Source organism: Apodemus sylvaticus, chromosome 10 (assembly GCF_947179515.1).
Source record: "Apodemus sylvaticus chromosome 10, mApoSyl1.1, whole genome shotgun sequence".
Lineage (NCBI taxonomy): Eukaryota > Metazoa > Chordata > Mammalia > Rodentia > Muridae > Apodemus > Apodemus sylvaticus.
In genome coordinates this window covers 55,717,888-55,739,682 of record NC_067481.1, presented here as the reverse complement: position 1 = coordinate 55,739,682, position 21,795 = coordinate 55,717,888, and the positions used below count along the sequence as shown (strand labels likewise).

Below are 21,795 nucleotides of genomic sequence, written 5' to 3'. Positions count from 1 at the left end.
GTGCTGGGCAAGCATTCTGCCTCTGACCTACGTCCCCAACTCATACCAGATCTTAGTAATAACAGCTCTCAGGAATCTAATTTAGTTCAAGAGTCAAAACGTCTTTAAGAAAAGTTAATGGCTGGGAGTGGTGACTCTTGCCTTCAGTCCCAGCAGTCAGAGACTGAGGCAGGTGGGTCCCTGTGAGTTGAAGGCCAGCCTGTACTACATAGTAAGTTCAAGGACAGCCAGGGCTACATAATAATGAGACCCTGTCTCAGAAGACCCAAAAGAGGGAGGGAGAGAGGGAGGGAGGGAGGGAGGGAGGGAGGGAGAAAAAGGGGATATTGTTAGCATATAATATACAGAGATTTCCAGTTTTAAGTCTTTAAGTCAATATACTAAGATTCACTGTAGAGAGTGCCCCGGGCATCTTACCTAATGCCCAGAAAGTCAGGTGACACTAGGCATGGCATTACCAGGAGTAGTCCCTGACTGTGTTCAGCTGAGCACAATGGTAGATTGTGGGTAAGGCCTGTGAGAATCTGGGCTATCCAAACAGACATTAGGAGCATATCCTCATGTTTCGCAGTTGCCTTGGGAACTCTGTCCTGTTCTTCAAACTGTGTCACATCACAGAGTCCCCACATGCTGAAACTGAGGTCTTCAGTTGGCCTTCTTGATGCCCTGTATCCACGAATTGTGAGGTAATACCAGAGTGTGCAGTTGTTCCTGTTTTGAGATTTTGATGGTGACACGCATCATGCATCCCTTGAGGACCACTAATTTAAAAACCCTACATGAGGAATTGTTTTTCTTCTTAGAGAATCGCATTTGCTATGGGTTTCTATTTAATTTTTTTAGGTCTAGAATACCATGGACAATTTAAAGTATAGGGATAAGATTGGGGGAGGGGGAGACAGATTTATTTAGATCATAAGAGATGATTCTGAAATTACATTCCACAAACACAGCATCACTTTGTAGTGCGTTTCCTGGCCAGGCCTGGCGTCAGCTTTCCCTGCAGCTTTCTGTCGGGCTGCATGTGCTGGGCCTCTCATTGGTGAGATCTGCCTTGCAGCCTGACTTGCATGGGAAGATAGACTAAATCATACTTTGTGCCAAGTGTTCTACTTGTAGTGAAGTGAGCGCCTTGCTGTCTGCCAGCCTCTGCCGTGGAGGTGGCCATGCTGTGAAGGCACTTGGGAGGTTGGCAGTGTGGTGTGGTGGAGACTGTTCAGTCAGCCATCTTAAATCCTTCATCCAAAGCAGAACACAAACAACAGCAGCAGTAATGTGTTCTTAAGCCGAGTGTTACACTTGATTTCACTTCATGGAAACCATTTGCCACATTTTATTTTCTGCCTAGTTTAAATTGTTGTCTGTCCAGCATGACATTTTTTTCTCCCGACCCCTCTCTGGATGCTGACATTTTTTTCTTTCAGTTAAATCCACTGTCATAAGCAGGAATCGGAGCCAGCAGAGGACCCGGATGGCAGCAGGATGAAAGTGTCAGGAAGGGGGTGGGGTGAAGTATTTTCTCCACCCTGAGAACAAAGTAAAGACAGGAGATTAACGTGCATCTGTTCTTATTTATGTGTGTGTATGTCTATGTGTATCTGTGATGTCTTTTAGGGGGAACTTGAACGGCAGCTTTTACAAGCAAATCCAATTCTGGAATCATTTGGAAATGCGAAGACTGTGAAAAATGATAACTCATCTCGATTTGTAAGTTGAAAAGCCCCAAAACTTGAAATTCTTCAGATTTCTCATGAAATGTCTCCTGACTTGAGCAAATGAATTGTTTTTTTCTTCTTAGATGTTAAGAAAGGCTAAAGTTAATAGATATCATGATACTTCTGGTAGACACATATGATTGTAATTGTATTTCACTTCGTATGTTTCTATATGGAAACATAGTTGCATACACACTCCGTTTATTTCTTTATCTTTGCCAGTAATTCTGTTATGGGATTGGCATGGGTAGTGGGGTGCTGTCTAGTTTTATATCAACTTGATAAAAACTGTAGTCATCTGAGAGGGTGGAGCTTCAATTAAGAAAATGCCCCTGTTCACTGTTGTTGCTGGAAAAGCATTGGAAAGCATTTTCTTAATTAGTGAGTGATGGGGAAGAGCCCTGCCCTTTGCGGGTGGGGCCATTCCTGGACTGATAGGCCTGGGTTCTGTAAGAAAACAGGTTGAGCAAGCCATGTGAAGTGAAGCAAGCCAGTGAACCTCTGCACCAGCTCCTGCCACCAGGCTCCTGCCCTACTTGACTTCCTGCTTTGGCTTCCATCAATGAACTGTGACTTGGCATGTATAAACCACATAACCCTTCTCCTCCCCACATTGCTAATGGTCCTGGTGCTTCCGCACAGGTCACGGTGGTGACCCTGACTGAGACGGATAAGGTGTGTGTTGAGGACTTACAAATCAGTGGGTGTAATGATGACTCTGGGGCTGGTGTAATGAGCGGTCCCTTTTTTTTTTTTAATTTTTTTCATTAGATATAGTCTTTATTTACATTTCAAATGATTTCCCCTTTCCTAGATTCCCACTCCCCAAAAGTCCCATAAGCCCTCTCCTCTCCCCCTGTTCCTCAATCAAGCCCCTCCTGCTTCCCTGTCCTGGTATTCCCCTACACTGCTGCACTGAGCCTTTTTAGGACTAGGGGCCTTTCCTTCCTTCTTCTTGGGCATCATTTGATATGTGAATTGTGTCTTGGGTATTCCAAGCTTCTGTGCTAATACCCGCTTATCAGTGAGTGCATACCATGTGTGTTCTTTTGTGATTGAGTTACCTCACTTAGGATATTTTCCAGTTCCACCCATTTGCCTAAGAATTTCATGAATTCATTGTTTTTAATAGCTGATAGCAGCCCTATTTATAATAGCCAGACACTGGAAAGAACCCAGATGTCCTTCAACAGAGCAATGGATACAGAAAAAGTGGTATATTTACACAGTGGAATACTACTCAGCTATGAGCTGTCCTTCTTATAACTTGCTATTTCTATGGGATGTGGGCAAGATGCTTCTCACTAGTATGACTTCTGTTTACAACTTACTTTCTTTGTTTTTTGAGACAGGGTCTGTCTTGAAGACAGACCTGGCTGTCTTGGGACTTGCACTGTAGACCAGGCTGGCCTTGAACTCAGAGATTTTTTTTCCCTCTACTTCCCGAGCCCTGGGATTAAAGGAGTGCGCCCTACACCTGGGTTAAAGCTTGTTTTCTTAACTATTCAACCACACCGGTTCCTTGATAGCTTTTTTCCCCCCTCAGCTTGAGTAAGGGACAATTTTTTTTTTCTATTATCCAAGAGTTACTGTTCAATTATTTCATCTTAAAATGTTCAAATTTGACTATTTGTCCTTCTCCCTCCTAAAGTATTGGTGAGAGTAGACCACCAGGACGAGAAGTACTTTCCTTCTAACCATCCTTTGAAGACCATCTTGGAGAACATAGTATCATTGTTACACGCTCTTTAAAATTGAGTGTGTAAAGTTGTGGAATGCATGTACATTTTTTGGTGGCATGGTTTTCACGACTAGTGAAAGGGACCAGATTCAGTTGTCACTGAGGCCTCGCCTAGTAAACAAAGGCCTCTAACTGTAGGCTCAACAACAGAGACATGTTCTTATGGAGCTGACAGTTGGGATTAAGACAGCAGCAGGTTTAGTTTTCTGTAAGATTTCTCTCCTTGTCTTACAGACAGCCATTTTCTCTCCAGACCTCTCTCTGTCCCTGTCTCCATCTCCCATTTGTATGAGGACACCCGTCTGTAGATTAAGACCCACTTCACTTAATTGTCATTTTAAAGGCTCTTTCTTCCAAATACATTCTAAAGTGCTGGGGCTGGGACTTTACCATGAGGTGAGGACACCACAGCTGGTCTGTCTCAGCCTCAGAGAGCTGCAGTGTGAGGGTGTCCAGGTTATGTAGGAAATATTGGAATATTGTTTGTTCCTAGTAGGAACCGTTTGAAGGTTTGCTTAATTCAACGTTTATTTAGTAATTCCTTTTGAATTATTTGTCCAAAGAGGGGTGAGAATCCCTGTGATGGTGGAGGGATATCTGTGCCTGCCTTAGAAATGGTCTGTTGAGACTTGAACTAGAGGCCCATCCTGCCTGTGCATAACTGATTCTTAAATTCCCCTTCCTGCAAAGCCCTGGGTCAGTGCATGGCAGAAGCAGTGAGCTCTCAGTTTTGGTATGTGACTTTTTTTTTTCCATGAAGGTTTTCAAGTACAACTTCATGGAAAATTCTTTATTTTACCACATACATTCAGCTACCCATCTTTTTGGACTCCCCTTACACACACACACACACACACACAGCCTGCCCCCAACCACAGTCTAAATACAGGAGAAACTGTGTAATACACAGTAGTAGTATTTTTACCTAGAAAAGAGAAGTTGCTACTAAAACATTACTTATGTCTATTGTTGGTAAATAGCTAGTGATGCTGTTACTAGATGCTAAGACTTTACCCCTGCCAGGGCACGCTTTTACTCCTTTTTGTGTTTGTTTTCTTATTGCAAACGACCCCAAAAGATACTGATGTAAACATTTTTTTTTTTAATCTCTGGACGTTGAAATGCTGGGTAGTTCTGGTTCTGTCTCCTGTGAGGTTGTGGTTATGAGATCGTTGGTTGGTGCTGTTGTGGTGGGAAGGCCTGGCAGGCTAGAGGCGCCTCCTCAGGCTTATGCAGGCAGCTTCTGACAGGGAGGTCCCGTCCCCATCGGCTGTGGTATAAGACTCAATCCCCCACCCCGGCCTTGGCAGCTGCGCCTCTGTGGAGCTGCCTAAGTGTCATCGCTGCATGGTTCCTTCCCGTAGAAGGAACGATCTAAGAGAGAAAACTACTCTCAAGTATCAATCCTTTTTGGTGTTCTGACGCTAGGAGGGAACTTCAAAACTGTCTAATGTCAGTAATGGGGCCAACTAACAATCCCTGGCTACCCCAGATCCTTAGAGGATCTCTGTTGTTGACATGTGGCCCTGAGTATAACTGACATTACTCCTTTTTAAATTTTATTTGATTTTTTTAAATGTTAATTTTTTGGTTTTTTTGTTTTTGATTTTTTTTTTTTTTTAGTTTGAGACAAGGTTTTTCTGTGTAGACCTGGCTATCCTTAAACTTACTCTGTAGACCAGGCTGGCTTCGAACTCACAGAGGTCCACCTGCTTCTGCCTCTCAGGTGTTGGGACTAAAGGCATTTGCCACCACATCCAGCCCCTCTTCCTGGTTCTTCATTGGGGGTTCTTCAAGAGACATTCAGCAGTGGGAAGGGTATTGATATGCTGTTAGTATCTGTTGGGTAGAGGTCAGAGGTGCTGCTAAGCTCCCATAATACACAGGGCAGTTCCCACAACAGAACTACCTGGTCCCAAATGTCAGTTATGCTGGAGTTGCAAAATTATGCTCTTGACTGTCCACTTAGATTAGAAACCAACATTCTGCAGTTTGTGTACAGAGCGTATGAACGTGCTGCTTGGTTTTGATGGTTGGATGCAGTGTCACCTGGATAGAGGAAAGAGGAATTGCTTCTTTTAGATTGGCCTATGGACGAGTCTACAGGCATTTTCTTTGCTTAATGATTGATGTGGGCAGGCCCAGCCCACTGTGAGTGGCGTCATGCCCTTGGAAGGTGGGTTTGGTGTGTATAAGAAAGCAAGCTGAACAAGCCGGTAAGCAGCGCTCCTCAGTGGCCTCTGCCTCAGTCCTCCAAGTTCCCGCCTGAGTGATTAAGGTGGTGTTCTTAGCTGTAGCTCTCATTCAAAGAGCAAAGGTATTTTTTCAGTTTTTCACTTTTTCGTACAGTATGGGGATTTGTTGTTGTTGTTGTTCATTTATTTGCTTTGTTTCTTAGAAATAGTTGCTTTCTGTGAGCTAGGTATCAGCTAAGTAACAGTAAAACAGGTGTCTGATTTTAGTAGTTTCTTAAAAAACAATTATGTAATTACTTTCATTGGATTAAGCACTGTTCAGTTGAGGTTCCTCTGGGTGGCCCTCTGTGCCAACCTTTGGGTCCTAGCAGCACCCTCTGATGATGACTCTGCTGTAATTTAGATTTGAGTGTTGCTTTATTATGCAGTCAGTTAATTATTAGCATCCCTTCTTTGCCAAGCAATTCTGCTGCTCAACCAGTGTCTCTGCCAGTATCTTAGAGATCTTAAGGTTTAGCATACTCTAAATGGAAATGTTCCTTCTTTCAGAATTTGTTCTATTATGTTTTATGTCAATAAATTAAACAAAAACAGCTACTTAAGCTTATTAAAGCAAAATACAAACAGAAAAAACCTGGGAAGTCAAAATCCCTAAGAATCCAGACCTTTTCTATTGGCCCATCTCCCAGGTTGCAAGGAATCCAGTTGGTTAACCCTCCAGAATGTGCCTGAGATATGACCACATTTCTCTCCGCCCCCAGCTGACACAACACCCTCTGAGGAAGTTCTGCTATTCCCGGTCCCAGCTTAGGGCGTCAGTGGTTGCAAAGTGTTCTTCTCACAGCCAGTCACTTTGGTTGTCACCCCTCCCCTGAGCTCAGCTAGTGGGGACTTTGTCTGCCTTGTTCCCCACCTCACAACGTAAGAAAATGTGTTCAACAGGATCCATTTCATCAAAATACTCCTAAATGCCAGTTGCACTCTAGGCCTGGGGAATGCCTTGCTGGGCACACTAGAGTCCTGCCTGCCCCCTCAGGACTCGCCTTCATTAGCATTCTGGGGACACGCTGTGTCCTGCAGTCGCTCACTCTGTGTTGAACTCCCTAAGAGTTCCCGTTTTAGGAGTGTGGGTTGGAGTTACTCGGGAGGCATTTGGCTCCATGGACAGGACAGGCCTTGGATTAGCATTGATGTCATCCTGAAAGTCATTAGATCTAAAAGATGAGTTGTGAGTACAGTTAAGATTTCATGCAGTGGCTGTTTACAAGCCACATGCTCTCAGGGAAAATATTTGAAGCTATAGACTCTGAGCTTTAGAAGCCATTCGGTTCTATTTCTTTGATCTGATATAGCCAGCTAGTTTCCTGGAGATATCTTTTCTTCTAAAGATGCTGGCATGTGCTTCGTGTTAAGGGATTCTTCAGGAGAGTACTGCCTTATGAAAACAATCACCCACAGCTGGTCCGGCACTGTTTATGAGAGACGAAATGCATCCCAGATGGAGGCAATTTATGGACAATGGCTCTCTCACAATGCAACTTTGAAACAGGACTTCAGTTCATCATGGTGGCTTGAAGCCGCAGACAGATCACTCAGAAAGCTATTTGCATGAGTGCTTATTTCTTTATTGATTATGTTCTACTGTTAAACCAACCTGAGCCAATTTAACAATTTATCTCTGATGCGGCCTCTGGTAGATAATTAGCTTCCAGTAGTTAAAGCTAGGTAAAGGTATAGGCACCTCCCTCTGATTTGATTCCTAGATTAAAATGATATCAAGTTACAGGTTTACACCCTTATATGTATTACAAACATTAAAACCCCTAAGTCCTCCGACCACAGCTGTAGCTTGTGTGACAGTATCAGAGATGGGGTGGGTACAGTCTGCTCTAAAGCCAGCCTACCAGATCTGTACTGCATCCCCATTTACCCTCAAGGGGCCAAGCCTTGTGCAGAGCTCCTCACACCCAGAGTCTTAACATCGTATTCAGACCTAGGTAGAGAGGGTTTGCCTCCCTATCTCAACACTACTCCTGTTATCCTGGTAATTTCTAATATCCATTACATTAAGTAACAGGCCACTTAGTTCACATGCAAAAACAGCAAAGCTTCTGGAGTGGTTTGCAGATTAGAGTAATTGGAACATTTGTGGTGGCCATCTGGCCTTTGGATTAGCCCTAGCCACTGCTCTTCACGTGAAGATAACTTGTTTAAGGAAAATGGCTGCCTCCAGAATGGAATTTAAAATGGAATACATATACATCATGAGTGTTGCTCAAGTAAAGCATGGCTTATATATAGTTGTGTTAGGTGCCAAACTAGGAAGGGGGAACTAATAACAGAGTATAAAACGAGCCTGCCTTTGCCCTGTAGTAGCTGCTAACTAATAATTCATTCATCTTACTACTCCAGACGCTGTGATAGCCCTTCCAGGAAATTACCAGAAAAGCCTGTCAATTCAAAACATATAAACTAATTAAGATACTGAATTTTCATTATAGAATTAAAACAGGCAATATCCAGGTTGTCTTGTTAAAATGAAATTCCTAAGAGACTTGTATTTTAAGTCTGGGGTGCACTTCAGTGTTAATAAGCAGGCATTTCCCACAGGTATTGTGAAGCCAAGGTTAGCTGTGAATGTTGTCCAATATGCAGAGTATAGCTATGACTGCTGTGCAGTGTTTGGTCATATTTGTGGCCTTTTTCCTTGCGTTTTTATTGGTGAGATTCTGGTTGACTGCTCTGAGTACCATAATCTTAACTTCATGGAGATCAAATGTGGAGTGGGTATATTTAGCATGAGTTTCTTCACTTAATATTTAAGAGAGAGGACCAACTCTTTTTTTTTTTCTCAGTTTAGTCTGGATTTGTATTTCACTAGAAACATTCATTTGGAATGAGTGTGTGTGTGTGTGTGTGTGTGTGTGTGTGTAGAATGCTTTCCAACTTACAGATTCTGTCCCCTTTTTTTTATAATGTTAAAGGTTTAACATTGAAATTTAGTAAATTTAAATTTTGGGGTTATTTGAGCATATTCAGTGAAATGTTTGAGTTTTAAAATTTTACTTTATCTTGTTATCAGAGTCTTTGGGTACCATCTTGTCAGATATTTGCATAAGTGCCATTTGGCTTAGGAATGGGTAAATTTTCAACTTTACAAATTTTTTTTATGTTTTTGAGGTAGAGTCAGTTCTAGAACTTTGCATGTGCTAATTTTAGAAATGCTAGTGCCATTGATGGGGTATAGACAAAGCATCCCTCTCCCTTCCCTTCCTTAACTCCTGCATCCTGGCCTCACTAGAGCCTGTCCCTGACACCTGTTATTACTCCCAAGCATCTGGCCCACACTGTAATGCCCGTGGTGGCTGTGGACCTGGTTAGGTAAAGGCCTGAGCTAGGAACTCGTGGAGCCTGGAGCACTCCATGCCGAGAGCCCCAGTGTTCGTCCAAGTCGGTAATCACATAGCTGAATTATTCTAGAACATTCCCTTAGAAGGTAACAATTCTGAAAGCCCAAACCTGAATTTTCTCCCATTTCTCTTTGGACTCTATTATCTTTCCCCTGGCATGCATTTCCTCTTCCCTATGAATCGGCTCACTTTTACCCTCCCGTTCCATCCACAGTTGTCCTTAAAATAGCACACAGCTTGTGTTATATGTACATATATCTGCTGACAGGCACCCAGACTGAGTCTGAGGCTTGATCGTGTGGCTACTGCTGGGATACAGGTGTCCCTCCTAAGCTGACTTGATGATGCATCCCCAGCCTGGTGTAGCTAAATCATGTGACAGTTCTACTTGGGTTAAGCAGTGTGCTGTGGCACGATCAGTGTCGAAGTCAGAGGTGCTGCTGACTCTGTAAGTCAGTGTCACTGGATATAGTGAGTTCTGTGATCGGACTGTTTTAAGTTAGAATCAGGTGACACAGAAGGTTTTGATGAACCTTCCTGCAGGGTTGAGATAAGAGGCTTGAGAACTATGCTTGGGCAGTTCTGGCAATGTGCGCTTTGTAGCCTTGGAATAAGAATACCGTCTTTTGACTACTGTCTCTTAAAATAGCAGCTCTTAATTAACTCAGTGAGCTATTGTATGTTTGGAACAGCTGCTTAAAATTTATGGGGAATTTTAACCCGCTTTTTATAACATCAGGACCCAATTTTAGTTTCTGAGAGTTCCCCCGCCCCCAACAGTTAACTATCCATATGGAGTAATGGTTTAACTTTATTCTTTCTTAGGGAGGGACCAGGAACAAAGACAAAATAAACATCTTTAAAGTGGAATAAAATGCACTGTCTTGTAATCAGCATGTGGATCCTTTGGACCATTTCCTAGGTCTTAGAAACAGATGGAGTGTTAGTGATCTTATTCTCATTCTGTGTTGAAACGTGGCACAGTTTCACCATCCCAGGAATCAGATTGTTGTTTATACGTGTCACCATCTATGCTGAAAAGGTTAAAATAACAGTTAGGGATGTGGTCCAGCTGATGGCATCCATCCTTGAGTGGCATATTCAAGCCCCAGCACCTTACCCCAGAGTTTAAAATGATAAGAATAGTAGGATTGGGAGCTGGGAAGGTAGCTTGCTGGTTAAGAGCACTTGCTATTCTTCAGAAGACCTGAGTTTGGTTCCCAGCACCATGAGCATCAGGTGGCTCACCATGGCCTGCAGCTCCAGTTCCTGGGGATCTGACAGCTTCTGCTGGTCTCTCTGGACTCCTGCCACACCTGTAGAACACAAACCCATGTAGACACATACATATACAAATAAATAGTAATTTTTAGAAGCCAAGGTTGCCTGCAAGGCTACTATAGTGACCACTGCATCATCCTTAAGTTGGCCTATGTCTTAGTTACTGTTCTGTTACAGCGAGGAAACACCAGGACCAAGGCAGCTCATATAAGAAAGCATTTAATTGGGGGCTTGCTTACAGCTTCACAGGGTTAGTACATGACAGTGGTATCCTGGTGGGGAGTGAGGCAGCAAGCAGGCAAGTTTGATCTCAAGTTTTAGAAGCTGAGATAGAGAAAGCAAGACTGGGCCTGGTGTGGGCTTTTGAAACCTCAAAACTCTCCCTAAGTGTGACACCCCCTTCCTAAAAAGTTCACCAATATGGAACTAAACGTTCAAATATATGAGCCTAGAGGCAATTCTCATTCAAACCACCACAGCCTGTCTCAATATGTAAAATGTGTGGACTAGAGATACCTTTTTTATGGCCTACTTTTAACTTTCAAGGAACATAATTCAATACACCAGAAGTTTCATCTTGTGTGCATTTGTATATATGTGATAAAGTTTGCAGTGAACAGATGCCAAAGGCAACTGCATAATAAGATTCATATATATATGACTCGTGCAATGACTAATCAAAGTCCTTCCCATTCCTCAATTTTAGAATCAGCCCCCTCAGAGGATGGCTGCTAAGAGCTTGCCGATGAGTATTAGCAGTGTTCTTTCCTGCGACCATGCTTCTTAACAGTTCCAGGGCAGCCCTCCTCACTCATTGTTCATGGTCCTGTTTTAGGAAGTGTTTGAATCAGCCTTTTATATCTTATAAGTATAGTAAGCCACAATCAGATTTATCTTTGTCTCACCTTTCTTGGTTAAGCTGTCTTTACCAGTTAGGGTACTCAGTGTAATAATAACTATCACAGAATTATGCACACTCACTGTTTTCTCTGTCTCCTTGGAATGTTTTTGTGCTTGCTTGGCAGCATTCTGTCACTGAGCCATACCCCCAGCCTTTTCTCCTCGAGGGTACATAAGAGTCAAGTGGCTGAGTGTTTATAAAACTGGCATTTTAGAAGAAAGCATTCTGGTTTGAGTGGTCTATTCATGGTCCCTCACACTCCATTTTTCAATGGATTCGTTTCTATTTTCCTACAAATTGATCTCTACTATTCAAAATTTCAAACCTAACATTTGAAGACTAGCTGTGGCGTTCCTCTGAGACAACTCCTGCCCCAGAGTACTTAGAAAAAGCTTTCAAGTTCTACTGGCTGGGTTGATTCCTTTATATTATCTGTATGTGCAGATCTGTGTGAGTGTGTAGTTTGTACATGGGTCCCTGGGGAAGCTAGAGGAGCTGCCGGGCCCTGAAAATGCAGTGTTACGCATGGTTGTGAACTTGATATGGGTGCTCGGAAGCAAACTGAGGCCCTCCAAGCACTAAGTACCTTATTGATCCATCCTGTCAGTTTCCAGCTTTATTGTCACATAGTCTAGGACATGTTCTTTCCTATTGTTCCTTTGTTACACTGATGAGGCTTCTCTTTGTATTTGAGATGGGGCATATTGTCTTGTTTTATTATAGTGCTCTGTAGAAAGACTATCTTATATAATATATAGATGTAACACCTGTCAATTAAAAAGCCTATGACCTATAGCTTAGGCATGAAATAGGAGGTGGGACATACAGGAGGAGAAAGAATTCTGGGATACTGCCAGGCATTGGGAGATCGCTCTGGGAAGATGTGGGGAGATGGACCTATGGTACCTGAGCACAGGGAACCAGCCATCTGGCAGAATGTAGGTTAGGGTAAATGGGTTATCTTTATGTTTTCTTTTATGTTATATTTATGTTTAAGTTACCATTTTAGTCAGAGAAGAGTCTAGCTACATGGCCAAGGTATTTGTAAATATATCTTGGGTCTGAGTCTTACCTCTGGGAGCATGGGGCTTGCAGACAGAACCAGGCCTGACCTCAGCAGTGTTCAGTTCTTCCATGACATCACTCATGTCCACTTCTCTCTCTCTCTGTTTTCAGGGCAAGTTTATCCGGATCAACTTTGATGTAACTGGCTATATTGTTGGGGCCAACATTGAAACATGTATCCTTTTCCAGAGTTGAGTCCAAATAGTGGCTTCATTCTCCTGCAGCCATAAGTAGCCATCTGTGGGAGAACTTGGCGACATTGTGACACATGCAGGTACTTTCAGTTCCTGGTTATCAGCTCCAACATGGTATGGATTTTCTTATTGTTTTAAAAAGCAGACTACTGAGGTTGGAACGCTGGCTCGGCACTCCACGGCTCACACTGCTTTTACAGGGGGCGCTGCTTTGATTCCCACATCTATGTCAGGCAACTCACAGCTGCATGTACCTCCATCTCCAGGGAACCCAATGCAGTTTCCTGTCCTCTATGGGCCCTGCATGTACTGGTGCTCATAAACCCACAACCAGGCCCCCTGTGTAGAGTCATATAAATAAATAACAGATCTTTAAACCAGCCACCAACCTGTAGGCCTGAGTGTGGAGAGACCTGTCCCTCCCCACCCCGTGGTGCAGGCCTGGACAGCTGCGGTTGTTTCCCTGCTGTTGACTGTGTTCTTGTGGTCCTAGGCTATACCCTAGTCAGTGAGACAAATCTATGGAATTAATAGAGTTAAAGTTCTTTCACTTTATGTTAATAAAGTTAGAGCAAAGACGGGACATGTCAGATACCTAAAATAATCCTAAGAAATATCATTGAACAGGGTGGCCTGAAGGAAGTATGTGTGTGTGTGTGTGTGTGTGTGTGTGTGTGTGTGTGTGTGTGTGTGTGTTGTGTTTGTGTGTGTGTGTTGATTGGATGTGTATCCAAGAAAGAAAGTTGTGTGTAGACATTATAGAAGGGCCCTCTCTTAGTTATTACATCCTTAACCTTCTCTGCTCAGACCTTCTAGAAAAGTCTCGTGCTGTTCGTCAAGCTAAAGATGAACGCACCTTTCATATCTTTTATCAGTTGCTCTCTGGAGCAGGGGAACACCTGAAGTGTAAGTATCGGGGTTCTTAGTCTTCCGGTATTCAGTTGTCTTTTTGACCATTGGACTTAAGAGGCGGGTGTGTGAGTTTGGGTATTAGCTTTTGAGATTTTCTTTAAATAAAATTGGAGTTGGATGTGGTGGTATATACCTTTAATTCCAGCAGTTGGGAGGCAGAGCCCAGCAGATCTCTGTGAGTTCAAGGCCAGCCTGGTCTACATAGAGAGTTCAGGACAGCCAGGGACACATAAGGAGACTCTGTCGTAAATTAAATTAAAAGCTATATTTGGTTTGGGTTTGGGTTTGGGTTTGGTTTTGGTTTTGGTTTTGGTTTTGGTTTTGGTTTTTCGAGACAGGGTTTCTCTGTGTAGCCCTGGCTGTCCTGGAACTCACTCTTTAGATCAGGCTGGCCTCCAACTCCCAAGTGCTGGGATTAAAGGTGTGTACTACCACTGGCAGGCAAAAGCTATCTTTGTAAGACTCTGTCCTAACATTTACAGTGGAAATGTAAAAGAATAAATTAATAAAGTATAGAAGCTTTTATTCCCTGATTTATAACTAAGCGTAGACTGTATTTGCACAGTACTAGAACAAGTAAGCAGTGGGTGAGTATTTATTGATATGAATCACAAGAACTGGAAGCTTAGCACTGGGCAGAGTGGAAAGTAAAGTTCTTCAGATAAATACATTTAATTTGAAAAAGAAATTAAAGCCAAGTGTGGTCTAACCTCAGCATTCAGGAAGCAGAAGCAGGTGATCCTCTAGAGCTTGAGGCAAGTGTAGTTTACATAGTGAGTTTCAGGCCAGCCAGGGGCTCCCCAGTGAGCAATGTACAATTTTTGTATTCTGAGTCCTAAGCTCAATGTACAAGCACAGTCATTATACGTGTGTGTGTGTGTGTGTGTGTGTGTGTGTGTGTGTGTGTGTGTGTGTGTGTGTAAAATGTAGCCTTACAACAGATGCACAGTGCAGAAGGATTTTTCTTACCTAGAGCACTGTGAGTACATGGAACTAGAAATTAAGTAGGGAAACCTGCAAGCAGTTAAAAACTCAGCCACACACAGGATTGCTAAAAGGAGACCACTCAAGATGATACATTGGCAAAGAACAGGACTCTGAGGCTTTCATCTGCAGACAGGTAATGAGTCTGTGACTAGAAGTAATCAGAAGATTTTCAAAGAAAGAAGGTGTTGGGGGAAGCAAACCGTTCCTAATAGAGGTTCAGTGTGACATAGTTAAAAATTGGGGACAGGAGTAATCCATGGGACTCCTCTACAGAAGAGCAAGGGCACTAGTTACAGGGAAAGCAGAGGTTGGGGCCTGATCATGTGCCTGTTTGGGGCATACGGAGTCCTGCTCTGTCTGTCTGCCCCTAGTGGGAAACAGCCTTGAGCACCACTGAGTGTACTCGCCAAAAAAAGTTGTTCTTAACACGTGGCCCCTGCGGTGTGAGTAGCTACTGGTGCTATCACCTCACTCCCTGTCACTATGTGACCTGTTTCCTATCTCTAAAAGCAAGATAACCGCTGAGCAAACTAGCTTTGGGGGTGGGGCTGCCGCCTCTGTGCTGGGGCTGCCTCTGTGGTAGTGTGTGTGTGTGTGTGTGTGTGTGTGTGTGTGTTTGTTGTGCACAAGGTTCTTGGCTCAATCCCCACCAGCAGGGCCATACAGGGCTCAGGTCTTATATTCATGGTTGTGTTGCTATAGACCCCAGAAAAGATTTGCTGTAAACTACCTGCTAAGATGAAAATACAGAATAAGGGTCTCAAAACTTAATGACGGCGCAGATATATAAATCTGGAATTTTTACTTGTTTCTCTGCCACCCTGTTTCAAATAGTAAGTTGTACAAATTACTATGCCAAAACCAAAACCTGCAGAAGTGTGAATATCTTTTTTTTTCTTTTTATTATTGAAACAATACTGGAAAATGTGTGTGTTTATGTATTACATGAATTACAGGGAAACATGTGCCAGCGATGTGCTAGGTGGCAAGATATTTCAGTCTGGTGATTTTAAATTGATGTTTGAGTTAAATTGATGTCTGAGTTAAATTGATGTCATTGTCTTTCCTTTTAGCCGACTTACTCCTGGAAGGTTTTAATAACTACAGATTCCTCTCCAATGGCTATATTCCTATTCCTGGACAGCAAGACAAGGATAACTTTCAGGAGACCATGGAAGCCATGCACATCATGGGCTTCTCTCACGAAGAGATCCTCTGTACGTGTGTCCTGCCCTCTGCTCTTCACTGTTAGAACCCCGAATCTGGCATAAGAACCCACCTTAGATAATGGGGGCACTAACGGAAAAACCCCAGAGAATTGCCAAAGAGTTACATGGAGCCAGCTGTGGCACCAGATAAGTTAGGCTATGTCTCTGCGACATTTTGATCAACTTTTCTTCTTTTCTTTTTATCCATATAAAGCGATGCTTAAAGTAGTATCTTCAGTGCTGCAGTTTGGAAACATTTCTTTCAAAAAAGAGAGAAACACTGACCAAGCTTCCATGCCAGAGAACACAGGTGAGCTAATGAGCACCGCTTTTACCTTTCCCTTTAGGTTGGGGGCTGAGATGTGGCCTCTCACTGTACTTCATGTGGCCTTGGACTCCTTACTACAGGGATACACTGTGTGCGGACTCATTGGAAATCTAGATTTTTTTTTTTAATGTGAAATTTTTCTGTCTCTAAATGTTGAAAATGAATTTAAACACTGGTCAGGATAGAAGTTGCATACCAGGAGGATGTGGTTGCAGGTATTGGGATCTGACAGATTGTTTCTGAAGGGACATGAGGAACCTCTATTGCCTCCGACGGCTCACTGAGGTATCTGAGGTGCACTATAGTCAGTGAGTGCCGACGTAGTAAAGTCACATCTCCTACCCGTGAGACCATCTTTTGGGGTAGGAAGTTGCTCATATGATACAGTGCTTGTTATACAAGCATGGGGACCTGAGTTCTATCCCAAAACATACATAAAAAGTCAGGTGGAGGTCACATTGTTGTAATCAAGTAAGTCAGGCATTGGCAAGTCCCTGAGTCTCCCTGTCTAGCCAGCCCAGCCTAATCTCTCTCAGTAGTAAGGTGGATGCCACCTGAGTAACAGCACCCACGGTGCCCTGTAGCTTCCATATGCATGTGCACACATATACCCAAAAACACTGTCCCAAAAAAAGGGCCCCTTTTCGTACCCCACTTGAGGTTCCTTAGTGTTTATTTCTGTGTGACTCCTGAGGCACTGGCTCTCCTCCAGTAGCATGCTCACTATTTCCTGTTTTATTTGTAAGGCAGCATTTCTCTGCATAGCCCTGGCTGTTCTAGAACTATAGATCAGGCAGGCCTCAAACTCCCAAACATCCATCTGCCTCTGCTTCTGAGTGCAAGGATTAAAGGCATGCTCCACCATATCCAGGTCACGGTCAGCATTTCTTGACCATGTGGTGGGTCAGCTTTTGACCTCTAGGCCCCTTTGTGTGTCCTGGAGTCACAAAGTTAAGTTAGCAGAAGAACTCCATCCACCATGTGCCTCCCACCCACTCACATCCTCAACTTACGTAAATGAAGTGATGTAAGATTTAAGGTACAGCATGTTGTAGTACAGTTTGGACAAGGAGGTCACTCTTCTAGAAGGCCAGGAGGGTAAAGACTTCCTGTCTCATTGATGTATGGTTGACCCAGAAGAGTCTAAAGCATTTGCCACCTGGCCTGAAGTATTAGCACACTTGAAGACAAAGTTTGCCATTGCTGTAATGCCATGATTGGATGCCAAGTAGAAATAAGGCATTTAGGAAACTTTTACACTTCAGTTGCACAGAAGCTCTGCCACCTGCTTGGGATGAATGTGATGGAGTTCACTCGGGCCATCCTCACGCCCAGGATCAAAGTTGGCCGAGACTACGTACAGAAAGCCCAGACCAAAGAGCAGGTGAGTCCAGCCACCGGTGGCGCTTTTAACCAAGACACTGGAATGAAAACCTTAGGTCAGTCACCCTGCTTGACACGTTCCACACCGAGTCAGTAAGAGCACACAGAACTGACTTGAAACTAAATGAGTTTTGGTTTTTCTGTAGTTTACTTTTTTTTTTCCTTTAAGGAATTTTAAATTGATTTTTGGAATGTGAAATGCCTTCTCCAATTGTCCCCTAGCTGATAAATAATTTGACAGACAAATCTTGGGTTTCATAGCAGCCAAACAAGACAAAGGCCACCACTATCTTCTTCCTGGATGGAAAAGCAGCAGCAATCAGGGGGGGTGGGGGGTGGGGGGGTCCGTCATGCTGCTTGGTTGTAATGGCTTTAAGGATATCATTAGCTTTGATTAAGAAGGTTAGAGGGTGATTTTTTTCAGGGGCACACTGCCAAGAAAGCAGACAGATGAGACATGCAATTGCCCCAGGCTCTAGGGCCAGGGTCAGGCTTGGCCCAGCCCTAAAGTGATTAGCCATGTTCTCATTAAGCACACTTATGGCTCTATTGGTGTGTAATACTGAGATGTAATTAAGCAGCGTTGAGATCTGTGTATTGAACTCCATATTACAGCTACTAATGTCTTGTTGAGACCGCTTCCTGGATAAAAGGTTGATGTTATCTAATTACAGGCAGATTTTGCAGTGGAAGCATTGGCAAAAGCTACCTATGAGCGGTTGTTTCGCTGGCTCGTTCACCGCATCAATAAAGCGCTGGATAGGACCAAACGCCAGGGAGCTTCGTTCATTGGGATCCTGGATATTGCTGGTTTTGAAATTTTTGAGGTATTCCTCATCTCTCTCCCTTTTGCTATTTTGTTGCTGTTGTTGTTTGTTCTAACAGGTTCATTCACACAGTTCAGCGCCAGGCAGTCAGAGCAGCTACATTCCTTGCTCCTTGATTAGAGCCAAGCAGTAGACAGCCAATAGCCACTCAGTTCACAGCTTTGTCCATAGACCCGAGAGAGTGCAGAGAGATTGTTAGGTGAGTGTTGCACAATTAGACATTCTTGGAAGACAAGACGCTGCCAGCTCAGAAAGCTTTTCTTTCTGGGTAGAGAATCCAGTGCTTCTGTAAGAGTAGTTTTCAAAGGTTAGATTGCTAGAAATCAACCTTTGCTAGCAAATCAAAGTTGCTAGGAATTCATGGCTGACCAAAGGAAGAGGACGATGGAGATATAGAAGCTGCCGTCCTGAGGAGTCGGAGGAATGGACCAGAGCACCGTGTGGGTCTCAGTGGTCCAGGGAGAGCAGGTTGACAGGCACGGGACAGGATGTCAGCCTGTGTCCCTTGACGACGGGTTAAGGCTGTGCATCATACACATCTACTGTCAGTTTTCAGACAACTAGATATTTTTTTCAGTCCCCCAAAAATACTTTTTTATAAATACAGATCCAAAGATCCACACACAGTCTGGATGTACACAGCTGTGGTGCTCCCGTCTCCTCTGACAGATTATGTGGAAGGCGTGAATATTAGATCAAATGCCGCTGCTATAGCCAGTGTATCAGTTTTGCCATGATTGAGCATTGAATTGTCCCGCCCTAAAATTCTCAGTCCAGTGTCATCCAAACTGGATCACTGTGGGAAGCACCTTCCTCCGCTCAGTTTACACCACGACGCCAAGAACGCTAAGAAACCGTAGTATGCAGTGCTGTATCAGTACCTTGAGAAATCTTATAATCATTGGGCACTTTTTATTTATTTATTTATTTATTTTGGTTTTTTTGGATTTGGTTTTTTCGAGACAGGGTTTCTCTGTATAGCCTAGCTGTCCTGGAACTCACTCTATAGACCAGGCTAGCCTCGAACTCAGAAATCCGCCTGCCTCTGCCTCCCAGAATGCTGGGATTACAGGCATGCACCACCACCGCCCGGCCATTGGGCACTTTTTAAAAATTGCATTAAAAAATAATCTATCACCTTTCCAACTGTGTAAATAGAAGATACAATGAAAGAAAGGCCCCAACTAAAGTAGACCTTTATAGCCTGGACCAAAGTAGAAGAAACACGTTATGGAGGAGACTGCACAGGACACCTGTTTTCTGGTTTCTCCACCAGAAATGACAGATATGAGGTACCGCAGGATGGAGAGCTGTCACAGGCAGAGCAGTCCTTCATCATGAAGTTAGAGCTAGACCTGTGTGCCTGTTGGCCTTATGGGGGTGGGGGCTGCACAGGTTGAGTATGTTCATTAAGAAATACAAGCATGGGGACTGGAGAGAGCGCCGCAGTATACTTGCTGCTCTTGCACAGGACCAGGAATTGGATTGGATTCCCAGCACGCATGGGACAGCTCCCAGCACCCATGTGACAGCTCACAGCCATGTGTAACTCCAGTTCTGATACCCTCCTCTGGCTACCTCAGGCACTGCATGTATGTGGTACACACATATACATGTATACACAAAATACAATAAAACATTTTTAAAAAGAAATACTCCTTTTAAGCTTTTAAATGTTAGTGAGATCTTGATCATTTAATAAGGTGGGGTTATAACTCAAATGAATTAGTGAAAAGTGAAGAGGTTTTGGAAGAGGGCACATTGCTTTCTGATTCCATAGTTTATAAATCACTCGAAGTTGTACAAGAACCCAGGTCATAAGCCTCAAATGTTTCATTTTTGTACCGAAATTCTCTCGGAAGATGCCATATTTGGCAGATTGGTACAGCTGTGGAGAGAGCAGACAGGCTGCCGTGTCCTCTCCCTGACGCTACCGACTCAGGCTCTTTTAAACTTTTGAGCATACTAAAACAGCACGCTATGTTTCAGTGTGTCTTTTTTCCTATCGTATTGGGCTACTTAAAAGTAAACCACATCTTTTATAGTGCTGATGACTAAATACCCACAAAGCCACAAGGAGTTGCTCATTCAGCAGACACTGGACCTCTTGGGAATAGCCAGGCATCATGATAGACACGGCAGCTATTAAAACCAAAATTCATATCCATAGGAAGCTTCCTGTTTTGTTTGCTGTACTTTTAAAAGTGTAATTTTATTAGTTAATGAGAATTTACATTCTGGGGTTGGTCAGGTAGGATTTCATCAGAAAAGCCACGTTTCCAAAGGAAACACTACTACCAGAAAGCATCTGTACCTAGATGTTATCCTTAATTTCTTACCTTGCAAGCTTTTGCCATTGTCACTAGAAGGTTATATAATGGATGTTAGAAACTGGCTCTTGCAGTTACTGGAATTCAGTATATTCAACTTCGTAATTAATATGCTGTGTTGGAAGGGAAGCAGTGTGCCTTCCCAGTATGACCTCATTCTAAACAACAAACCAGCTTCATGGGCTGTGGGATACTGAGTGGCCTTTACAGACCATAAATCTATTATTCTATGTAGAGCAATTGAACCTCTCTAATTTAAAGCCACTTGTTATAATGAAAGACATTATTTATGTGTACATGCTACTTGTATGAACAGCATGGAAATAGAATATGGGTTGTACTTAGGTGAATAAATTAAGAAAATCACATCCTAAGTAATGTGTCTACTAAGCAGAACAATGGACAGGGTGGGGCAGCATTCATAGACGAATGAGGGAGTGGCGGCAGTGGATGAAGGATGCTCAGATTCGCCTGTCACAGCCGGGCGGTGTCATATTTGGTGTCACTAACATCAGGCTTCTGATGTGGGAAGGACTCCCATAGAAGCAGGCGTAGGAAGGAGCAGTCACTGGTTAAGAGCATGGTGGGTCGGGCTCAGTGTTACACACACACACACACTCACTCTCACTCATGCACACACAGAAGTCAGTTCTCTTTCTACTCCACGACTTCCGGAGGCTGAGCTCAGCTCATACTGTAAGCACCTTTACTCACTGAGCTGTCTCTCTCACAGGCCTGTCTTTATCTTGTCACAGTCCTGTGGCGGTGGGGCAGCTGTGAGAGAGGAGAGAGCCTTCCCTTAGGGTAGTCATCAGCTTTAATCTCAGTAGTGTCGGGGATGCCTAAGGAATAGTTAGAATGAGCTTTTGGGGTAACTAGATGGCTAAGTATTCCTGTCTTCCCTCCCATGGCTCAACCTGCAGCTGAACTCCTTCGAGCAGCTGTGCATCAACTACACCAACGAGAAGCTGCAGCAGCTGTTCAACCACACCATGTTCATCCTGGAGCAGGAGGAGTACCAGCGAGAGGGCATCGAGTGGAACTTCATCGACTTCGGCCTCGACCTGCAGCCCTGCATCGACCTGATAGAGAGACCTGTGAGTGTCTCCTCCCTGCCTGGCTTCCTGTCTGTTGAGCAGAGCCTTTAGTCTTCTTTCTGGCATAATCTGAGGCAGATGGTCTAGGAAAATGATATTCTGATAACACAACCTGTGTAAGAGCGAGTGATCAGGCAGTCAGAGCCTCCGTTAGGTCTCCTCAGGTGCAGTCTTGAGCCCCCTGTCCTTGTGTTTGTGTCAGTCCTCACAGACCACAGAGA

The 21,795-nt window shown here is 43.6% G+C and overlaps 1 protein-coding gene across 3 annotated transcripts in view; it reads left to right on the top strand.

Moving 5' to 3' along the window:
* The window catches only part of Myh10 (myosin heavy chain 10), a 122,409-nt gene that overhangs the window by 53,343 nt on the left and 47,271 nt on the right, over positions 1-21,795 (top strand). For all 3 annotated transcript variants that reach the window (XM_052196902.1, XM_052196903.1, XM_052196904.1), the window contains exons 6-13: positions 1,615-1,707; positions 12,420-12,483; positions 13,310-13,408; positions 15,475-15,618; positions 15,824-15,919; positions 17,203-17,321; positions 17,995-18,147; positions 21,401-21,574. In XM_052196902.1, coding sequence (XP_052052862.1) covers positions 1,615-1,707; positions 12,420-12,483; positions 13,310-13,408; positions 15,475-15,618; positions 15,824-15,919; positions 17,203-17,321; positions 17,995-18,147; positions 21,401-21,574 — 942 coding nt within the window. The remainder of the gene's footprint in view (positions 1-1,614; positions 1,708-12,419; positions 12,484-13,309; positions 13,409-15,474; positions 15,619-15,823; positions 15,920-17,202; positions 17,322-17,994; positions 18,148-21,400; positions 21,575-21,795) is intronic.